The 21,715-nt window shown below is 47.2% G+C and overlaps 2 protein-coding genes across 5 annotated transcripts in view; both read right to left on the minus strand.

The window, feature by feature from the left end:
• LOC120994421 (zinc finger protein OZF-like) overlaps positions 1-15,049 on the minus strand; it is a 391,027-nt gene extending 375,978 nt beyond the window's left edge. The window contains exons 1-2 of one of the 4 annotated variants that reach the window (XM_040422975.1): positions 14,416-15,049; positions 13,277-13,413 (exon numbers count right to left, since the gene is read on the minus strand). The gene's annotated coding sequence lies outside the window, so the exon portion shown is untranslated. Of the gene's footprint in view, positions 1-13,276; positions 13,425-13,506; positions 13,786-14,415 lie in introns of those variants that run through there. The other 3 variants (XM_040422974.1, XM_040422973.1, XM_040422976.1) reach the window with 3 other exon arrangements.
• The window catches only part of LOC120994418 (zinc finger protein 182-like), a 668,524-nt gene that overhangs the window by 54,918 nt on the left and 591,891 nt on the right, over positions 1-21,715 (minus strand). Inside the window, exons 14-15 of the mRNA XM_040422965.1 lie at positions 12,217-12,314; positions 11,149-11,206 (exon numbers count right to left, since the gene is read on the minus strand). Of these exons, the coding sequence (XP_040278899.1) occupies positions 11,149-11,206; positions 12,217-12,314 (156 nt within the window). The remainder of the gene's footprint in view (positions 1-11,148; positions 11,207-12,216; positions 12,315-21,715) is intronic.

Below are 21,715 nucleotides of genomic sequence, written 5' to 3' on the forward strand. Positions count from 1 at the left end.
TTTTCACCTTAAGGACCAGCCCATTTTTTGCAAATCTGACCAGTGTCACTTTATGCATTAATAACTCTGGGATGCTTTTACCCATCATACTGATTCCGAGATAATTTTTTCGTGATATATATTGTACTTTATGTTAGTGGTAAATTTTTGCCGATACTTACCTAATTTTTTGTGAAAAATGCAAAAATTTCATGAAAAATGCAAAAATTTTGCATTTTTCTAACTTTGGAACTCTGCTTGTAAGAAAAATGGACATGCCAAATTAATTATATATTGATTCACATATTCAATATGTCTACTTTATGTTGGCATCATAAAGTTGGCATGTTTTTACTTTTTGAAGAAGTTAGAGGGCTTCAAAGTTGAGCAGCAATTTTCAAATTTTTCATAAAAATTTCTAAATCTGATTTTTTTCAGGGACCAGTTCAGTTTTGAAGTGAATTTAGTAACATAGTACATAAGGCCAAAAAAAGACATTTGTCCATCCAGTTGGGCCTGTCATCCTGCAAGTTGATCCAGAGGAAGGCAAAAAAAAAACTGTGAGGTAGAAGCCAATTTTCCTCACTTTAGGGGAATAAAAAATTCCTTCACGACTCCAATCAGGCAATCAGAATAACTCCCTGGATCAACGATCCCTCTCTAGTAGCTATATCCTGTAATATTATTACACTCCAGAAATACATCCAGGCCCCTCTTGAATTCCTTTATTGTACTCACCATCACCACCACCTCAGGCAGAGAGTTCCATAGTCTCACTGCTCTTACCGTAAAGAATCCTCTTCTATGTTTGTGTACAAACCTTCTTTCCTCCAGACGCAGAGGATGTCCCCTCGTCACAGTCACAGTCCTGGGGATAAATAGATGATGGGATAGATCTCTGTACTGACCCCTGATATACACTGCTCAAAAAAATAAAGGGAACACAAAAATAACACATCCTAGATCTGAATTAATTAAATATTCTTCTGAAATACTTTGTTCTTTACATAGTTGAATGTGCTGACAACAAAATCACACAAAAATAAAAAAATGGAAATCAAATTTTTCAACCCATGGAGGTCTGGATTTGGAGTCACACTCAAAATTAAAGTGGAAAAACACACTACAGGCTGATCCAACTTTGATGAAATGTCCTTAAAACAAGTCAAAATGAGGCTCAGTAGTGTGTGTGGCCTCCACGTGCCTGTATTCCACGTGCCTGTATGATCTCCCTACAACGCCTGTGCATGCTCCTGATGAGGTGGCGGACGGTCTCCTGAGGGATCTCCTCCCAGACCTGGACTAAAGCATCTGCCAACTCCTGGACAGTCTGTGGTGCAACGTGACGTTGGTGGATAGAGCGAGACATGATGTCCCAGATGTGCTCAATTGGATTCAGGTCTGGGGAACGGGCGGGCCAGTCCATAGCATCAATGCCTTCGTCTTGCAGGAACTGCTGACACACTCCAGCCACATGAGGTCTAGCATTGTCTTGCATTAGGAGGAACCCAGGGCCAACCGCACCAGCATATGGTCTCACAAGGGGTCTGAGGATCTCATCTCGGTACCTAATGGCAGTCAGGCTACCTCTGGCGAGCACATGGAGGGCTGTGCGGCCCTCCAAAGAAATGCCACCCCACACCATTACTGACCCAATGCCAAACCGGTCATGCTGGAGGATGTTGCAGGCAGCAGAATGTTCTCCACTGCGTCTCCAGACTCTGTCACGTCTGTCACATGTGCTCAGTGTGAACCTGCTTTCATCTGTGAAGAGCACAGGGCGCCAGTGGCGAATTTGCCAATCTTGTTGTTCTCTGACAAATGCCAAACGTCCTGCATGGTGTTGCGCTGTAAGCACAACCCCCACCTGTGAACGTCGGGCCCTCATATTACCCTCATGGAGTCTGTTTCTGACTGTTTGAGCAGACACATGCACATTTGTGGCCTGCTGGAGGTCATTTTGCAGGGCTCTGGCAGTGCTTCTCCTGTTCCTCCTTGCACAAAGGCGGAGGTAGCTGTCCTGCTGCTGGGTTGTTGCCCTCCTACGGCCTCCTCCACGTCTCCTGATGTACTGGCCTGTCTCCTGGTAGCGCCTCCATGCTCTGGACACTACGCTGACAGATACAGCAAACCTTCTTGCCACAGCTCGCATTGATGTGCCATCCTGGATAAGCTGCACTACCTGAGCCACTTGTGTGGGTTGTAGACTCCATCTCATGCTACCACTAGAGTGAAAGCACCGCCAGCATTCAAAAGTGACCAAAACATCAGCCAGGAAGCATAGGAACTGAGAAGTGTCTGTGGTCACCACCTGCAGAACCACTCATTTATTGGGGGTGTCTTGCTAATTGCCTATAATTTCCACCTGTTGTCTATCCCATTTGCACAACAGCATGTGAAATTGATTGTCACTCAGTATTGCTTCCTAAGTGGACAGTTTGATTTTGACTTGGAGTTACATTGTGTCGTTTAAGTGTTCCCTTTATTTTTTTGAGCAGTGTATTTATACATCGTAATTAGATCTCCCCTCAGTCGTCTTTTTTCTAACGTGAATAACCCTAATTTTGATAATCTTTCAGGGTACTGTCGTTGCCCCATTCCAGTTATTACTTTAGTTGCCCTCCTCTGGACCCTCTCCAGCTCTGCTATGTCTGCCTTGTTCACTGGAGCCCAGAACTGTACACAGTACTCCATGTGTGGTCTGACTAATGATTTGTAAAGTAGTAGGAATATGTTCTCATCACAGGCATCTATGCCCCTTTTGATGCAACCCATTATCTTATTGGCCTTGGCAGCAGATGCCTGACACTGGTTTTTGCAGCTTAGTTTGCTGTTTATTAAAATTCCTAGATCCTTTTCCATGTCAGTGTTACCAAGTGTTTTAACATTTAGTATGTACGGGTGACTTGCATTATTCCTTCTCATGTGCATAACTCCACATTTGTCAGTGTTAAACCCCATCCGCCACTTATCTGCCCAAGCCTGCAATCTATCCAGACCCCTTTGTAGCAGTATACTGTCCTTCAGTGTTAATTACTTTACACAGTTTAGTGTCATCTGCGAAAATTGATACTTTACTATGCAAGCCTTCTACGAGATCATTATTAAATATATTGAAGAGAATAGGGCGCAATACTGACCCCTGAGGTACTCCACTAGTGACAGTGACCCAATCTGAGTGTGTACCGTTAATAACCACCCTCTGTTTTCTATCACTCAGCCAGTTGCTTACCCACTTACAGACGTTTTCTCCCAGTCCGAGCATTCTCATTTTATATACTAACCTTTTATGTGGTACAGTGTCAAATGCTTTGGAGAAGTCCAGATACACGACATCCATTGATTCGCCTCTGTCAAGTCTAGAACTTACCTCCTCATAGAAACTGATTAAATTAGTTTGGCATGACCGATCCCTCACAAAGCCATGCTGATATGGCGTTATTTTGCTTATTTCCGTTAAGATGCTCTAAGATAGGATCTCTCAGAAAACCTTCAAACAGTTTACCCACAAGAGATGTTAAACTTACCGGCCTATAGTTTCCAGGCTCTGTTTTTGGACCCTTTTTGAATATTGGCACCACATTTGCCATGCGCCAATCCTGTGGAACATTCCCTGTCAGTATAGAGTCCGCAAATATCAGAAATAAGGGTCTGGCTATGACATTACTTAATTCCCTTAGGATACGGGGGTGTATGCCATCCGGTCCTGGCGATTTGTCTATTTTAATCTTTTTAAGTCGCTGATGTACTTCTTCCTGGGTCAGACAGGACACTTTTAATGGGGAATTTATTTTTACATTCTGCATGTCATCTGACAGTTTATTTAACAGCTTTGTTTTCTCCTCGTCGCTCTCTGCAACTCCCCCCTCATTACTCTGTAAAGGGCCGACACCTTCAGATTTATAATTTTTACCATTTACATAATTGAAGAACATTTTAGGGTTAGTTTTACTCTCTTTGGCAATTAATCTCTGTGTCTCTAGTTTGGCCGCTTTTATTTGTTTTTTACATGTTCTATTTTTTTCCTCATAGTTTTTCAGTGCTTCCGTGCTACCCTCCTGTTTTAGTGTTTTATATGCTTTCTTTTTGTCATTTATTGCTTTCTTTACAGTTCTATTTATCCACATTGGTTTATTTTTGTTTCTTAACCTTTTATTCCCATACGGTATGTACCTCATTTTAGGATGCTTTTAAAGATATCCCATTTTGTGGCTGTATTTTTATTTTTGAGGATTTTGTCCCAGTTAGTTAGGCCTGTGGCCTCTCTTAGTTGGCTAAATTTAGCTTTTTTGAAGTTTGGTATTTTTGTTCCTCCCTGTAGAAACGCTCTTTTGAATGATAATTGGAAGGTTATAACTTTATGGTCACTATTTCCCAAGTATCCACCAACCTGCACGTCTGTTGTTCTGTCAGGTCTATTGGTTAATACTAAGTCCAGTATGGCCATCCCTCTAGTCGGGTCCTGAACCAGTGTGGAGAGGTAATTGTCTTTGGTTATTCCCAAGAACCTGTTTCCTTTATGAGATATACAAGTTTCAGTTTCCCAGTCTATATCTGGGTAGTTGAAGTCCCCCATAATAACCACCTCATTATGATTTGCCGCCTTGTCTATCTCGTTTAGTAGTAGATTTTCTGTGGACTCTGGTATATTAGGTGGTTTATAGTAAACTCCTATTAGTAATTTATTATTGTTTTTAGCTCCATGTATCTCTACCCACAGTGACTCCACATGTTCATGTCCCTCACTTATATATTCCCGGAGTGTGGGCTTTAGACAGGACTTTACATAAAGGCAGACCCCTCCCCCTTTCCGGTTTTGACGATCCTTTCTAAACAGACTGTAACCTTGTACATTAACCGCCCAGTCATAGCTATCACACATCACTAATTTTGGTCTTTTTGAGGGTCTTTTTGTTAGAAATCCCCCATAAATGCACCCCTCAAAGTATTCAAAATTACATTCAGAAAGTTTGTTAACCCTTTAAGTGTTTCACAGGAATAGCTGCAAAGTGGAGTAGAAAATTCAAAATCTCCTTTTTTTACACTAAGAGTGGCGGCCACAGTCAGCGCACCTACAAAAAAAAAAAACAACTGGCGCCCCAGAAAATGGGGGGGGGGGGCAAGCTGCAACCCAGAAACCCTCAGATCTGGGTGCTGTACACACCCATAAAAATTTTTTCACTCTCCCTGCCTAACCTAAAGCTCTGCCTAAATGTTTATGTGCCAGATGGCACTTTATGGTGGCTCAGGGACCACGGATGGCGGCGGATCGTGTGGGAGGCAGAGGGACCGACACAGGGCTCCTCGCTCACACGAAAGTCTGTGGGTGGGAAGAGCGGCACTCCATGTACCCATCCGTCCAGCCAATTACAGGCGATCCTGAGAGGTAGCGTCACCGCCACCTCACAGGATCTACGGAGGGTGATTGGTGGTGTATATTACACCACCAATCACTCTCCTATTCCGGGTCATCGGAGACCCGAATGACCCAGAAACGCTGCAAACCGCAGGTCTGAATTGACCTGCGGTTTGCAGCGATTGCCTATACGGGGGGGTTCACAGGACCCCCCTCGGCATTGTCACTGAGTGCCTGCTGAATGATTTCAGCAAGCACCCCGTTCCAATCACCGCGTGGCGTTGATCAGAAATACACAGGGCGTACATGTACGCCCTGTGTCCTTAAGGACTCGGACATCAGGGCGTACCTGTACACCCTGTGTCTGTAAGAGGTTAATGTGTGCGCATCCTAAAAATATCTGTGACATTCTGTGTACTTTATTTGCGCATACACTTACAAAACCTGCGCTACTATATGTGTGACATACTTGCAAGCATATATACCATTTAATATGCGCAAGGCGAGCAGTAAGGGACGGGGAAGTGGCCGTGCTGCTGATGGTGCACGCAGAGGCCGTGGCCCTGGGCGCAGTGAAACTGTGCCTGCTGCCAGTGCACAAGAAACACCCTCATCCACGATACCTAGCTTCATGTCCCAGTTTGCAGGGCGGCGCAGGACACCACTCTCGAAGTCAGACCAGTGAGACCAGGTGGTCGGTTAGATTGCAGCAGATAATGCTTCCAGTCGGTTAAGCACCACCCTGTCTTCCACAAAGTCCAGTCTCAGTAGCCAAGAGTAAGGTCAACAGAATCCTCACCCTGATACTTCTTCCTCCCACCATAGAGAGTCTTGGCAAACAGGTGATCCCACACTCGGATATTCAGAGGAACTCTTTTCATCGCCATTCCTTGATTTGGTCCTCTCGTCATCCGCATTTAGTGTCTCAAGAGGTTCATGATGAGGATGAGACACAGTCGTCAATAACTGAGGTTGCTGTTAGGTCAACAAGTCAGGAAGATAACCAAAGTGAGGAAGTGGAAGAGGAGGTGGTGGACGATGAAGTCACTGAACCAACCTGGGAAGGTTGCAAGCCGAGCGAGGACAGCAGAAAAGAGGGGGAGGGATCCGCAGCAATGCAACAGGCTGGAAGAGGCAGTGAGGTGGCAAAAGAGAGAAGGCGGGCCACACCAAATAGGCCTGCAACTGTTCCACAGAGCACCTGCTTGCAGCAATCTCACTTGCCAAGGGGTAGTTGTTCCGCAGTCTGGCACTTTTTTGAGGAAAGTGGGGACGATAAAATAATTGTCATTTGCCACCTGTGCCGTACCAAAATGAGCAGTTGCGTGAACACTAGCAACCTCACCACCACCAGCATGATCCGCCACATGGCATCAAAGCAACCTAATAGGTGGGCCGAACACCTGGGTCCATAATCAGTGTCTGCGGGTCACACAACTGCCTGTGTTATGTACTGGCCCGGATGCCTCCTGACATGCACCTGGACCTTTGCAAGCACCAGCATCTAGCACATCCAATTCTGTGTCCCAGCGCAGCGTACAGATGTCTATACCCCAGGCCTTTGAATGAAAGCACAAATACACAGCCACCCACCCACAGACCATAGCACTAACTGCACACCTTTCCAAATTGCTGGCCCTGGAAATGTTGCCATTTAGGCTTGTGGACACTGAGGCTTTCCGCAGCCTGATGGCAGAGGCTGTCCTGCTGTACTCTGTCCCCAGCCGCAAATATTTTTCACAGTGTGCAGTCCCAGCCTTACACCAGCATGTGTCCTGTAACATCACCCTTGCCCTGACCAACGCAGTTATTGGGAAGGTACACTTAACGACTGACACATGGACAAGTTCTTTTGGCCAGGGATGCTACATTTCACTGACGGCACACTGGGTGAACATTGTGGAGGCCGGGAGCGAGTCGTACCCTGGGATGGCACAGGTGTGACTGACGCCAAGGATTGTGGGCCATACTTCAGTCAGGGTTTCCACCACTTCCACCACCAACTATGTTAGGGGCTGCAACTCCCCCCCCCCCCCCCCCCTTCACCTCCTCCTCCTCCACTTCCACCTCTGAATTATCATCTTGCAGCACTAGTCAGTAGCTGGACGCAGTGTAGCACTGCAGTGGGGAAGCGGCAACAGGCCGCGCTTAAACTGATCTGCTTAGGTAACAAACAGCACACCGCCGCAGAGCGGTGGCAGAGGATAAGAGATGAGACTGAGCTGTGGCTCTCGCCACTCAACCTACAACCAGGCATGGTTGTGTCTGATAATGGCCGTAACTTGGTGGCGGCTTTGGAGCCCAGCAAACTCACACACATACCATGCCTAGCCCACATGTTCAACCTAGTGGTTCAGCGGTTTCTAAAAACTTACCCCAATTTGCCTGAGCTACTGGTGAAGATGCGCCGCGTGTGTGCCCATTTCTGCATGTCATCGACAGCTTCAGCTGGTCTGGCAACACTGCAGCAGCGCTTGCAATTGTCAGCTAACCGACTGTTGTGCGATGTGAACACACGTTGGAACTCCACGTTCCACATGTTGGCAGCAGAGGGCAGTAGTGGAATACCAGCTGCAACATGGTCGTTGCCTTTCCAGTCAACTTCCGCTCTTCACAAGCGACGAGTGGGTATTGATGTCTGACCTCTGTAAGGTTTTAAGAAACTTTGAGAAATCAACACAGATGGTAAGCGGCGATAATGCTATAATCAGCGTAACCATCCCACTTCTGTGTCTACTCAAACGCTCGCTGCTCACAATTAAGGCGGACGCTTTGCATGTGGAAGAGGTGGAAATGGGGGAAGACAGTACACAGGGCGATAGCCAGACCACCCTCAGTTCGTCTTCTCAGTCAAGTTGGATGATGAGGAGGAGGAGGAGAAGCAGGAGGCGGTTGCCTCCGCTACAGACGGTAGTACTCATGGAAGTTTTTTTCCATCTATTTAGCATGGATGGGTAGAAGAGGAGGAAGAGGATGAGGAGATTGAGAGTCATCCTTCTGATGAGGACAGCGAAGTCTTGTCTGTTGGTATTCTGGCACACATGGCTGACTTTATGTTATGCTGCCTTTCACGTCACCCTCGCATTGTACGCATTTTGGCCAACATCGATTACTGGTTGTTCACCCTTCTCGACCCCCGCTACAAAGAGAACTTCTCATCTCTCATTCCTGTAGTGGAGAGGACGAGAAAAATGGTGCAATACCAGAAGGTCCTTGTGGAAAAATTGCTCCAAAAATTTCCATCTGACAACGCTGGCTGCAGAATACGTAGTTCCTTGGCCAACCGAGGAGGGGAGATGAGGGGAACACACAGCAGTTCCAACAGAGGCAGGGCAATACTCTACAAGGCCTGGGACAGTTTTATGACACCCCACCAGCACCCTCAGCGTGATGCGCGGCCTAGTGTCACAAGGAGGGAAAAATTTTGGAAGATGGTGAAGGAGTACATAGCAGACCGTGTCAGCTCTACGCCTTGGAGGTGCTGGCCAGCCAGCGTTTTGTCAGAGCGGGTATTTAGTGCTGCTGGGGGCATAATAACTGATAAGCGCATCCGCCTGTCAACTGAAAATGCTGACCGGTTGGCTTTTATCAAAATGAACAAGGCCTGGATTGCCCCTGACTTCTCTACTCCACCAGAGGAAAGCAGCTGAACATAAAGGCACTTTACATGTGGCTTTTATGGTGTATTGAATACACTGTATTCCCATGCACCCCTTCAACAACTTAAAAGGGCATATAGTTCAATCTCCCTTTTCTCGTCCTCCTCCTCCATCATATCAACATGCTTATTAGGCTGCCCTCGCTCCAAATGTTTTAGAGGGTCAGCTCAACAGCGGGGCCTCACCCATAATGTTTTAGAGGGTCAGCTCGGCAGCAGACCCTGACCCCTAAATGTTTAGATGGTCAGCTTGGCAGCAGGCCCTTGCCCACAAAATTTTTAGATGGTCAGCTCGGCAGGAGGCCCTCGTCCATAATGTTTTAGATGGTCAGCTCGGCAGCAGGCCCTCGCCCACAAAATTTTTTAGATGGTCAGCTCGGTAGCAGGCCCTCGCCTACAACATTTTTTAGATGATCAGCTCGGCAGCAGGCCCTCGCCCACAATTTTTTTTAGATGGTCAGCTCGGCAGCAGGCCCTCACCCCTAATGTTTTAGATGGTTAGCTCAGCTCAGCAGCAGACCCTCACCCCTAATGTTTTAGATGGTCAGATCAGCAGCAGGCCCTCGCCTCTAATGTTTTAGAGGGTCACCAGTATGCCCTTACTCCTAATGTTTTTGAGGGTCACTAGCAGGCCATCAATCATAATTTTTCAAGGGTGTGTATCATGCCCTTCTTTATGTGTAATAAAAGGTGTATTGGAGTGCTGGTTACTTGTAATTTTTGGCAGCCCTTTCACTTAGTGCATAGGCTTTATGAGTGTAGGAGTCCCACTACCTGAACAATTGTACCACAATGTGAATGAGGCCCTCCTTTATGTGATATACAGGTTGTATCGGAGTGCCTCTTCCTTGTAATTTTTGGCAGCACTTGCACTTTATATACAAGTAAGTATACAGGAAAGAATGTTTCCTAACAATTTTTCCTCTAAAATAGATTTTATCTTTGGTTTGGTGCGTATTATTGTCAGTCTGTAAAAGTGGCGTACTACTCGGACAACATTGTTCCCAGCAGCGACCTGGGAGTCCAAGATGCATCCAGACATCGTCCCCATGCTGTTCCCGAACCATTTCAGTGGTGTTTCCATCAATTTCTGAACTTTTACTATGAACCAGACACCCTCCCCTCTTCAGAGCAGGGGGTGCCTGGTTTAATGCTCGGGTTCTCCCATTGACTTCAATTGTGCTCAGGTGCTCGGCCAACACTAGTTGCTACCTCTGGTCCTACCACCTATTTCAATAGTGAAATTTTAGTACTAAAATGTCTAATAACACGGCGTTATTGCCGTAAAATGCTTTTGCTATAATGTAACACATTTAATAACACAGGTATAATGCACTGACATAATATGTGCAATTGCTCAGCGTTTGCAACAGAATGCTGTTGTGGTGCAGTCCTGGCAGTAAGCCTATGTAGAAATTTGAGGTTTTAAAAAGAAAAAAGCAGTCTCCCTGTTCATATACATAAAAAAAAATATTTTTTTTTCTTCTAGGGGGTTTTGTAATGCAGAACTGCCAGGCTAAACTGCTGCAGCAGCAAGCAGCTGTATTACGTACAGTGTAACCGGCCTCTCACTCCCTCAAAGCTTTCCCTGTTCAAATTCCCTAAAATCTACACAATTCTATCTATATCTCCCTATGGTGCCCCTATCAGACTAAATTAATGGCTTGTGTCTATAATCATTTTTTTTTGTCAGGTACAGCCAGACACCTTCCTTCCAGATTAGAAGCTGAACACAGTATGGCACTTATTATCATTTAGCATAAGGATCTCCCTGCTTACTGCCCTCTGATTGGCTGATGAGCCGTCTTTCAGCCTCTGAGCCAATCAGGGCAATCTCCCTATCGGTTGTCATATGATCCTATGTCTTCGTTTTCCCTGACAATATTAACAGTAAAATGACACTAGATACTGTTTTTATGCAACGCGAAGCGAATTGCAAAAGATTTGGAATCCTTTGCACACAAATTTCTGTGAAATTCGCTCATCCCTAATCAAATCATATTCCTCCAAGCCTTGTAGTAAAGCAACATATACGGTAGATATCAACTGATCTAACTCACTGGATGAGGAATTTAAAAAAAAATCTGCATGTAAACTGAGTCAGCAGTCATTTGTAAGGGCAGAATAAAACACAAGATTTCTGAAAGGCTCTCACCATTCACTGACTCTGATGTGGGGTTTTCTGGTCCACTCGTCATTCCGCCAAAACTTTCCTGCAAGAATCGCACATTCAGGACATGAGAGAAAAAAATAAAAATAAAAAATCTCTAGTTTATAGGATATGCAGAAAGTCAAACCTCTAGAAAGTTTTCAAACCATTGCTGTCCTGCTCCCTGAGATGGAAGCACATGCTCTGTTCTATCTGCCACTAGCGGCAGCACAAAGGGAACATCCCCTAAAAATGTGCACGCCCCCTGAACTGTCAGTACTTAGAGCAATGAATGTGGAGAGCTCTGGATCTATGTGAGGTACAGGGCTGGTTCTAGCTTTCTTAGGGCTCATGCCCATGAGTGTACTTGCTCAGTACCCATGCTGCGGACGGCAAATAGTGGTTCGCAATACACCGCCAAATGCAATATGCAAGTAGAAAGCCTAGAAGCCTAGTACAGGCTCCGGCTTATTACAGCAATGGAACACCTTCCCCAATCTTAGACAGGGGGAGACGTTCCTGCCTGGGAAGTGCGTGCTTCCGTTTTTTTTGCCTTTCATATAAATTGGTCACATTAGCCCTGGGTGTCTGCTCTGTGAAACAGCAGGCTCACGCTCCGGAGTGGGCACAATCTTTAAAGACCTGACATATGACATTCTATTATGTGCTAAAGCGGTAAATCATAGAATAACTCCTTTAAAGGAGAAGAATCTCCATTCAACAGAACTTTATTTCCTCCAGCCAGAAAATGACCACTCTGGTCATTCATGGTGACCTCGCCATGAAAATCTCCTCTCAGAATTTCTGGCATTTACTGTACTTCTCTAGACCTTTATAATTTCTGCACCAATGTTTTGTAAAGGAGCGTGATTATGTCCATAGCACTATCAACACATGACAATATTCTGTCAGCCTATGAAGCAGCCAATTGGGATTGTGTTGTTATTTATTCAATAATTTACACTGAAGAAGTTTACATTTACATAGGAAAAGAAGATCATATACTCCACTGCTGGAGAAGTCTAGTAGTGAGCTGCATTACATTCATCTGCAGAGGATTTGTAGAAATCTCACCTGATGATCCAGTCGGACATTTTGCTTTTCCTCAGGACAATCCTGGGAATATAGAGGACTGGGACATCTCTCTGGTGGATTTCTCCTACTGGACTCATCTATAGGAAATAAACCCAGTGACTGAATACATTGTCTATATGTGATGATCAGATGATGGGTGCATCTAGGTGATCCTCAAACCTGGTCTCCTCTATAATGAAGGAAAGTCTCCTCTTACCCGATGATGTGAGGGGTTGGTGATCCTCCATCATGACGTCCTTGTACAGATCCTTGTGTCCTTCTAAATACTCCCACTCCGCCATGGAGAAATAGACAGTGACATCCTCACACCTTATAGGAACCTGACACACACAATCATACAGTCATCCTCCAGACATCTCCTTGGCGTTATTGTATAATGTCCCAGCATTCCCAGCAGCGCTCACCTCTCCGGTCAGCAGCTCAGTGATCCTGCTGGTAAGTTCTAGGATCTTCTGCTCATGTATCAGTGAATGAGGTGGAGGCTCAGTGATGGCTCCCGGGGTCCTGCTCCATTCTCCTGACACATGGGGTGTCACACACTCACCAGACGACTTCTTCACTACTGTGTAATCCTGTGTATGGGGAGACACCGATCACTACATGTAATCTAAGAGTCCTTCACCTTTCCAGTCATTACCTGTATTATTAATAGAGATAAGAGTGATGTGATGTGAGACTCTCACCTCTCCAGTTATCAGGTAGATGATCTCCAGGGTGAGGTCTAATATCCTCACAGCCATGTGGTTTCTGTCCTCGTCCATCCTTGGTGGGTCAGAGATGAAAAGGAACATTATACTTCAAATAAATATTTATTTGTGAGAGTCCCGTATCTAAGGAACACTGCAAAATCACATTTCGCAAAACATCTGACATGATGAACAATGTCTCACTAATTGGGAACTATAAAGGACTACTGATACAATGGAGGTGAATACGTTATTGAGGTGTATGAATATGAAAAAGAAATAATCCAGCCGTCAGAGATAGAATGAAGACATCACAAAATAAGGTCATAAAATGAATACAAGGGGTGACTTACACTTCAGGAGGTAGTGGACATCACATCGACTTACTACTTTCCAGGATCACTTTTCACCCTTAGGGTTAAATGTCCCTATTATCCATATTGGAGATGATTCTTCCACTGATAGGTCCTCAGTGCTCGACCACCACGTGCTCCAAATGTACTACTGTTAACAGCTTTATTTATTGAACATATAGTTTTACAGTAAATATCTTTGTATCATGTTTCTGCTAGTAAGAAATCACATAGACATAAAAGAGTGCCTACATAGAAACAGTGCAAACTCTTCCCTGCTAACAGGGAAGTCTGTCTTGGAAACAGGAAGTGACATCATGCTGATCCTGCAGGGTCTACCTACCTACTAAATGAATTCATTAAACCATACATAGAAAATCCTGGAGTATATACCTAAGGGGACAACAGTCTTGGTCCTACACAAGATGCTGGCCACAGGAAGTGTCATGTGTTAAAAATACGGAAAGTATGTGTTCCACAGACAGGAAGTGATATGTGTTCCAAATACAGGAAGTTTGTATTCCAGCGACAGGAAGTGCCATGTGTTCCAAATACAGGAAGTTTGTGTTCCAGCGACAGGCAGTGCTATGTGTTCCAAATACAGGAAGTTTGCGTTCCAGCGACAGGAAGTGCCATGTGTTCCAAATACAGGAAGTTTGTGTTCCAGTGACAGGAAGTGCCATGTGTTCCAAATACAGGAAGTTTGTGTTCCAGTGACAGGAAGTGCCATGTGTTCCAAATACAGGAAGTTTGCGTTCCAGTGACAGGAAGTGCCATGTGTTCCAACTACAGGAAGTTTGTATTCCACACACAGGAAGAGAGTCTTGTATTCCAAATACAGAAAGTTGTTATCCACATACAGGAAGCGACATTTGATTCAACCAAAACAGACACATTGAAAAAAGAAATTTGTACACTCAATAGATAGACAAACATAGAATGTACTGTATTAAACAGACCGAAATATCATAAATAATTAAGAAAGGACACTGGAAGTGGTCCCCAATATGATCAAAACGAGATACTCCTATCATGTCACTGCCCTGAATGGGGCTACCATGCACAATGGGTCACATTAAAGCAAAAAGTGTCAAAACGCAGGGTTCATTATTTGGAAAATCAGCTCACCATAGTCATACCTTCCAACTGTTCCAGATCCGATGGGGCAGTTCTGGATTTTGGTGGCTCTTCTGTGATATATGTCTCTTTTTCAACTGTTTCTGCCTCTTAAGGACGCCATGGTGGAGCAGGGAGCCATCAACAACCTGCTCCACCAATTACCCAGCTAGTGTCCTCCCCAGAAGCAGCCCTCCTTACTATAGCGTAATTTAGGTTGGCCAGACGTCTGGTTTTAGGTCGGAGAGTCCGGTTTTCTGGTTCCCTGTCCTCCGTCCGGCGCAGGGCCTGGACGGACACAGGGATGTCCACCCTTGAAGTAGCTCACGCTTAGACAGCAGCACTGTGCTGTCTAAGTGTGAGCTGCAGCAACTGACTGAGGCTTCTCTTACCCCCAATCAGTGACAAGAGCTGCAGACATGACTCCCTGTGGCTGACTGAGGGGGAGAGAGCCCCCAGCTCACCTTCCCCTCAGAAACTTCTTCCCTCTCCTCTCCCCGTTTTTTTCCCGGCCGGCGATTGGGGGGGCATAGCCAGTGAGGTCCGGCTTTCTTGGGTGAAGCCAGTGGCCACTCTAGCGTAAACCCGTAAGGCCACATGAAAATCTGCAGTTTTAAAGCCCATGCAGCAGTACCCCATTAAACCAGTTTTAAGACCATTTGTCAACTATTTTGAATCAGACATAATATCTAATAATTCTTATATGTACAGTGGCATACCTCCCAACTTTTGAAACGAAGGAAGAGGGATTTTACAGCAAATTTTTTCAGCACTAGGCCACGCCTCTAACTCCGCCCAAAGCATAACTGAACACCTAATCCCACCCAGTCCCCTAAATGCCCCCACACAGTAATTATTCCTCCTTTATGCAACCATACAGTAGTTATGACCAGATAGGTGCCCTAGGGTTGCCACCTTTTCTTCAAGCCAAACCCGAACAGAAGGGAGGGAGGGTCCCCTTCCAGGCTACACCCACATCCCGCCTCCAGCCCCACCCATGTCCCGCCTCCAACCACGCCCATGTCCCGCCTCTACCCCTGGTTGCTGTCGCACCGCGATCGTTACGCCCCTGATCCCACGCCTGCGCTGTCCCGTTTAGTATTCGGCGCAGGCGCAGGATTTACGGGACGAAGAGGAGTACTCGGACGTCAATCAACTGGACATGGACGTGCCACTGCCAAAGGGTGAATAGACGGAGCCTCTAGGTGCTGCAGGAACGCCCTCATAGCACCTAGAGGCTCATTAGCATATTATAAGTCTTTATTTTAAGAGAACGGCAGCAGCGGCAGGCAGGGAGTTATAAAGCACACTGTTATGTAGTGCTGACATTAGCCCATCGCTAATGTCAGTCAGCTACATAACGGTTTTTCTGATGATTAACGGTATTCAGTCGGCGCAGGCGCACTGAGAGGAGGACGCTCGATCGGCCGCTCCATCCTCAGTGCGCCTGATAGCAGACAGGACCAGCCAGAGGACGATCGCGTTCGCTGGCCCTGTCAATCAACATGCGGAGGGGGCGTCTTTATGAAACGAGGATGCGGCTGCTACCAGCAAGTAACCGCCCTACTTGCTGGTAGAGAGCTCATTTACATATTATAAAAGTACGTTTTATTCATTATCTACTGAACCAAAATGACTAATAACATAATGTATTCATATATCGCAGTATAGGGATAATAAGAAGGCAAAAAAAAGAGTTTAGTGGGGTGACAGAAGCCCACACTGTTACATACAATTACACTATTCAAATGTTTTATATTTATACCTTTTTAGAAGTGACAGACTAGGACAGGTGTCAGGACTCAGGACTGTCTTCTTGGTCACAGTTGAAAAACGAAAAACCACTGCTGCAAGCACTGTCTGCAGGCAGGGCACAGGGCTGGGCAGTGGGCACTACTGTCTACTTGGGCAGGCTGCTGGACAGGACTAGTCTGGAGAAGAAGAATGATTTCAATTCTCCCATGGAGCTCTGCTCCCTGCCTCTCTCTCTGATGTCACTTCCTGTGGACCTGACTTTCTTATCAGAGAGAAGGAGGGAGGGACTGGGAGGCAGAGGAGGAGCGAGGGGGACGGAAGTGAACACAGGCAGCGCTCTGACTGACTGACTCTGAGGCTGCGCAGTGCGCACGCTGCCTGGCATCACTGTGTAGAGTAGACTAGAGGAGGGAGGGACTGTCTGTCACTCAGGGAGCGCTGCGCTCAGCTGATCACCCGGCCGCCGCAGTGAGCGACAGCTTATGCCATCGGACTGCAGTTTGAATGAATCCTGTGTCCAGGTCTAAGAAAGGCTTGTACCCGGGCACAGGATTACAAACCCGGACTGTCCGGGTGAATCCCGGATGGGTGGCAACCCTAAGGTGCCCCCTCACAGTAGTTATGCCCAGTAACGTTCCCCCTGACAGTAATATGCCCAGTAAAGTGCCCCCTCACAGTAGTTATGCCCAGTAAAGTGCCCCCTGACAGTAATATGCCCAGTAAAGTGCCCCTGACAGTAATATGCCCAGTAAAGTTCCCCTGACAGTAAAATGCCCAGTAAAATGCCCCCTGACAGTAATAAGCCCAGCTGTGCCCCCTTCACAGGCAGTAATATGCCCAGCTGTGCCCCCTTCACAGGCAGTACTATGCCCAACTGTGCCCCCTTCACAGGCAGCAATATGTCCATCTGTGCCCCCTTCACAGGCAGCAATATGTCTATCTGTGCCCCTTTCACAGGCAGCAATATGTCCATCTGTGCCCCCTTCACAGGCAGCAATATGTCTATCTGTGCCCCCTTCACAGGCAGCAATATGTCCATCTGTGCCCCCTTCACAGGCAGCAATATGTCCATCTGTGCCCCCTTCAGACGCAGTAAGGCTACTTTCACACTAGCGTTCGGGTGTCCGCTCGTGCGCGCCGTTTGAAGGGGCTTACGAGCGGCCCCGAACGCATCCGTCTGGCCCCAATGCATTCTCAGTGGAGGCGGATCCGCTGAGAATGCATCCGCCTGCCAGCGTTCAGCCTCCGCTCAGTGAGCGGACACCTGAACGCTGCTTGCAGCGTTCGGGTGTCCGCCTGGCCGTGCGGAGGCGAGCGGATCCGTCCAGACTTACAATGTAAGTCAATGGGGACGGATCCGCTTGAAGATGACACCATATGGCTCAATCTTCAAGCGGATCCGTTCCCCATTGACTTACAATGTAAAGTCTGAACGGATCCGCTCAGGCTACTTTCATACTTAGAAAATTTTCTAAGTTTTAATGCAGACGGATTCGCTCTGAACGGATGCGAACGTCTGCATTATCGGAGCGGATCCGTCTGATGAAACATCAGACGGATCCGCTCCGAACGCAAGTGTGAAAGTAGCCTAATATGCCCAGCTGTGCTACCTTCAGATGCAGTAATATGCCCAGCTGTGCCCCCATCACAGGCAGTAAAAAAATAAAATAAAATCCACATACTCACCTCGTTCCCCAGCAGCAGCAGCAACACCAACAGCAGGACACACAGAGATCCTGGTCAGCCCCGGCCCCTGCCCAGACCTGCCGTGTGGCGCTCCAGCAGCGGGGGGGGGGGGAATGTTGAAGCAGAGAGCCAACGGACGGCTCTTGCTTCATCATTACAGGCAGCTGTCTCCGCTTCCTATGGATGCAGAGACAGCTGCCAGAAAGCAGGACATACCTCCCCCATACAGGGATCGCGGGACAGCCACTGAAATCCTGGACTGTCCCACCGGATTCTGAACAGTTGGGAGGTATGTAGTGGCATGCAAAATTTGGGCACCCCTGGTTAAAGTTACTGTTAACTGTAAACAGTTAAGCAAGCTGAAGATAGACTGATCTCTAAAAGGCATAAAGTTAAAGATGACACAGGGAGGGGGGTACTGTAGATGTCACTGTTGAGCCTCATTCACACGTCCGTGTCCGTGCTCAAATCCGTGACCAGGTGGTTAGTGACGCATCCGTGAAGCTGTCTGTAAAAGGGAGAATATTAATCACTAATATTTATGCAAATATCAATAATTAATATTCATAAATAGGAGTCGTCGTCTATTGATGACTCCGCTATATTTATACATTTATATATACATAATACCTTCACTATACCTTACGTTACTCACTAAACTAAGTGCATGCGCCTTACTGAACTAACTATCGCCAATGACTACTCGTTACACAGATAGTTACTAGTAAGCAAGATATTTATTAACACCTAGTATATTAAGCACACAATACACTAATACAACACTAAATATACAGTATTAAACTACCCTACACGTTCCCCGATTCCACCCACAAACTAGCTATACCATACACACACAAATATTAACAGCCCACCCACCTGGTTCTATTTACTATCCCTATGGAGTACGACGAGGGTTAACGGTGGTCTTACAGGGGTGTAAGCAAACCACAAACACAAATACGGTAATAGGGGTGAGATACCGTGGGGGGTGAACAGAGTTAATCAGGGATATCAATGGAAGGGTGATCAGGGGCACAACCAGGGACACTACACTGCAAGGGTATATCAGGGACCAGGGTAAATCAGGGGCACAGGATCAGGGACACCACAATGTAAGGGTTAATCAGGGGCAAGGGTAAATTAGGGGCATAGAATCAGGGGCAAGGGTAAAATCAGGGGTACAAACAAGAAATCAGGGACCAGGGTAAATCAGGGGCACAGCAAACAAGGGAGTAGGGGTATAGTGTCAGGGGTAACAGGATTAACAAGGGGAGAAATCGTTTGTGGGCTAGCGGTAGGGGATCCACCAGAGGAATGAGACATGAGAAGTTCTCTTTGTAGCGGGGGTCGAGAAGGGTGGACAACCAGTAATCCATGTTGTCTAAAATGCGTATAATGAGCGGGTCGCTGGAAAGGCAGCCTAACATGAAATCAGCCATGTGTGCCAGAGTACCAACAGGCAAGACTTCGCTGTCGTCATCAGGAGGATCACTCTCAATCTCCTCATCCTCTTCCTCCTCTTCTGCCCACTCACGCTGAACAGAACTTCCATGGGTACTACCCTATGTAGCGGAGGCAACCATCTCCTGCTCCTCCTCCTATTCATCGTCCAATTCGCGCTGAGAAGATGAACTAAAGGTGGTCTGGCTATCACCCTGTGAAATTTCTTTCCCCATTTCCACATGCAAAGCGTCGTCCTAAATTGTGAGCAGTGAGCGTTTGAGTAGACACAGAAGTGGGATGGTTACGCTGATAATATCGTTATCGCCGCTCACCATCTGTGTTGATTCCTCAAAGTCTCACAGAGGTCAGACATCCATCCCAACTCCTCGCTTCTGATTAGCGGAAGCTGACTGGAAAGGCGACAACCATGTTGCAGCTGGTATTCCACTACTGCCCTCCGCTGCTCACAAAGCCTGGCCAACATGTGGAACGTGGAGTTCCAGCGCATGCTGACATCGCACAACAGCAGGTGAGCTGGCAATTTCAAGCGCTGCTGCAGCATTGACAGACCGGCTGAAGCTGTCGATGACTTGCGGAAATGTGCACACACGGGGCGCACCTTCACCAGTAGCTCAGGCAAATTGGGGTAGGTTTTGAGAAACCGCTGAACCACTAAGTTTAAGACGTGGGCTAGGCGTGGGATGTGTCTGAGCTTGTCGAGCTCCAAAGCCGCCACCAAGTTACAGCCATTATCAGAAACAACCATGCCTGGTTGTAGGTTGAGTTGCGAGAGCCACAGCTCAGTCTGGTCTCTTATCCCCTGCCACAGCTCTCTGGCGGTGTGCTGTTTGTCCTCTAAGTATATCAGCTTCAGCTTGGCGTGTTGCCGCTTCCCCACTGCAGTGCTACACTGCTTCCAGCTACCGACTGATGACTAGTGCTGCACGTGGATAATTCGGAAATGGAAGCGGAAGAGGAGGCAGAGGAGGAGAAGTGGGGGTTGGAGCCACTAACGTAGGTGCTGGCGGAAACCCTGATCGACGTAGGGCCCACAATCCTTGGCGTCGGTAGCACCTGTGCCATCTCAGGGTATGAATCGCTCCCGGCCTCCACAACATTCACCCAGTGTGCCGTCAGGGAAATGTAGCGTCCCTGGCCGAATGCACTTGCCCATGTGTCTGTGGTTAAGTGGACCATCCCAGTAACTGCATTGGTCAGGGCACATGTGATGTTACGGGACACATGTTGGTGTAAGGCGGCCACGGCACACCTTGAAAAATAGTAGCGGCTGGGGACTGCGTAATGCGGGACGGCCGGCGACATCAGGCTGCGGAAGGCCTCAGTGTCCACAAGCCTAAATGGCAACATTTCCAGGGCCAGTAATTTGCGCATTTAGTGCTATGGCCTGTGGGTGGGTGGCTAGGTATTTACGATTGCGTTCATTTGGACGCTGCGCTGAGACACAGAAGTATATGTGGTCGCTGATGGTGCTTGCGAAGGTCCAGGTGCAGGGCTGGAGGCATCCAGGCCTGCGTCTTGGACATGGGATTGGCCAGCATGTAACACAGGGGAAGAGGAGGCAGTGGTGTGACCCTCAGACACAGATTGTGGACCCAGGCGTTCAGCCCACCTATTAGGGTGCTTTCATGCCATGTGGCGGATCATGCTGGTGGTGGTGAGGTTGCTAGTGTTCATGCCTCTGCTCTTTTTTTGTATGGCACAGGAATTACAATTCTTTTGTCATCTGCACTTTCCTCAAAAAAGCACCAGACTGCGGAACACCTACCCCTTGGCAAGGGAGATTTCCGCAAAGGGGTGCTCCATGGAACAGTTGCGGGCCTGTTTGGTGGGGCCTGCCTTCTCCCTTTTGCCACCCCACTGCCTCTTCCAGCCTGTTGTGGTGCTGCAGATCCCTCCCCCTCTGTTCTGCTGTCCTCGCTCTGCTTTCCACCTTCCCAGGTTGGGTCAGTGACTTCATCATCCACCACCTCCTCTTCCACTTCCTCACTCTGCTCATCCTCCTGATTTGTTAACCTAACCACAACCTCAGTGATTGGCAACTGTGTCTCATCATCATCCACCTCATTAAACATTAATTGCCATTCCCCACAGTCATCTTCTTGTGACTGTGGATGCTCAATAGTTTGTGAATCAGGGAACAAGATCTGTCCCTCTTCAAGCGTGCTTGGCAAGAGGGCCAAATCAAGGAATGGCGAGGAAAAGAGGTCCTCGGAATATCCGAGTGTGGGATCACTTGTTTGGCCAGACTCTCCATGGTGGGAGGAAGGAGTATCAAGACTGGACTTGGTGGAAGACGGGGTGGTGCTTAACCGACTGGAAGCATTATCTGCTGCAATCCAACCGACCACCTGGTCGCACTGGTCTTACTTCAAGAGTGGTGTCCTGTGCAGCCCTGCAAACTGGGAAATGAAGCTAGGT

This window comes from Bufo bufo, chromosome 3 (assembly GCF_905171765.1).
Source record: "Bufo bufo chromosome 3, aBufBuf1.1, whole genome shotgun sequence".
Lineage (NCBI taxonomy): Eukaryota > Metazoa > Chordata > Amphibia > Anura > Bufonidae > Bufo > Bufo bufo.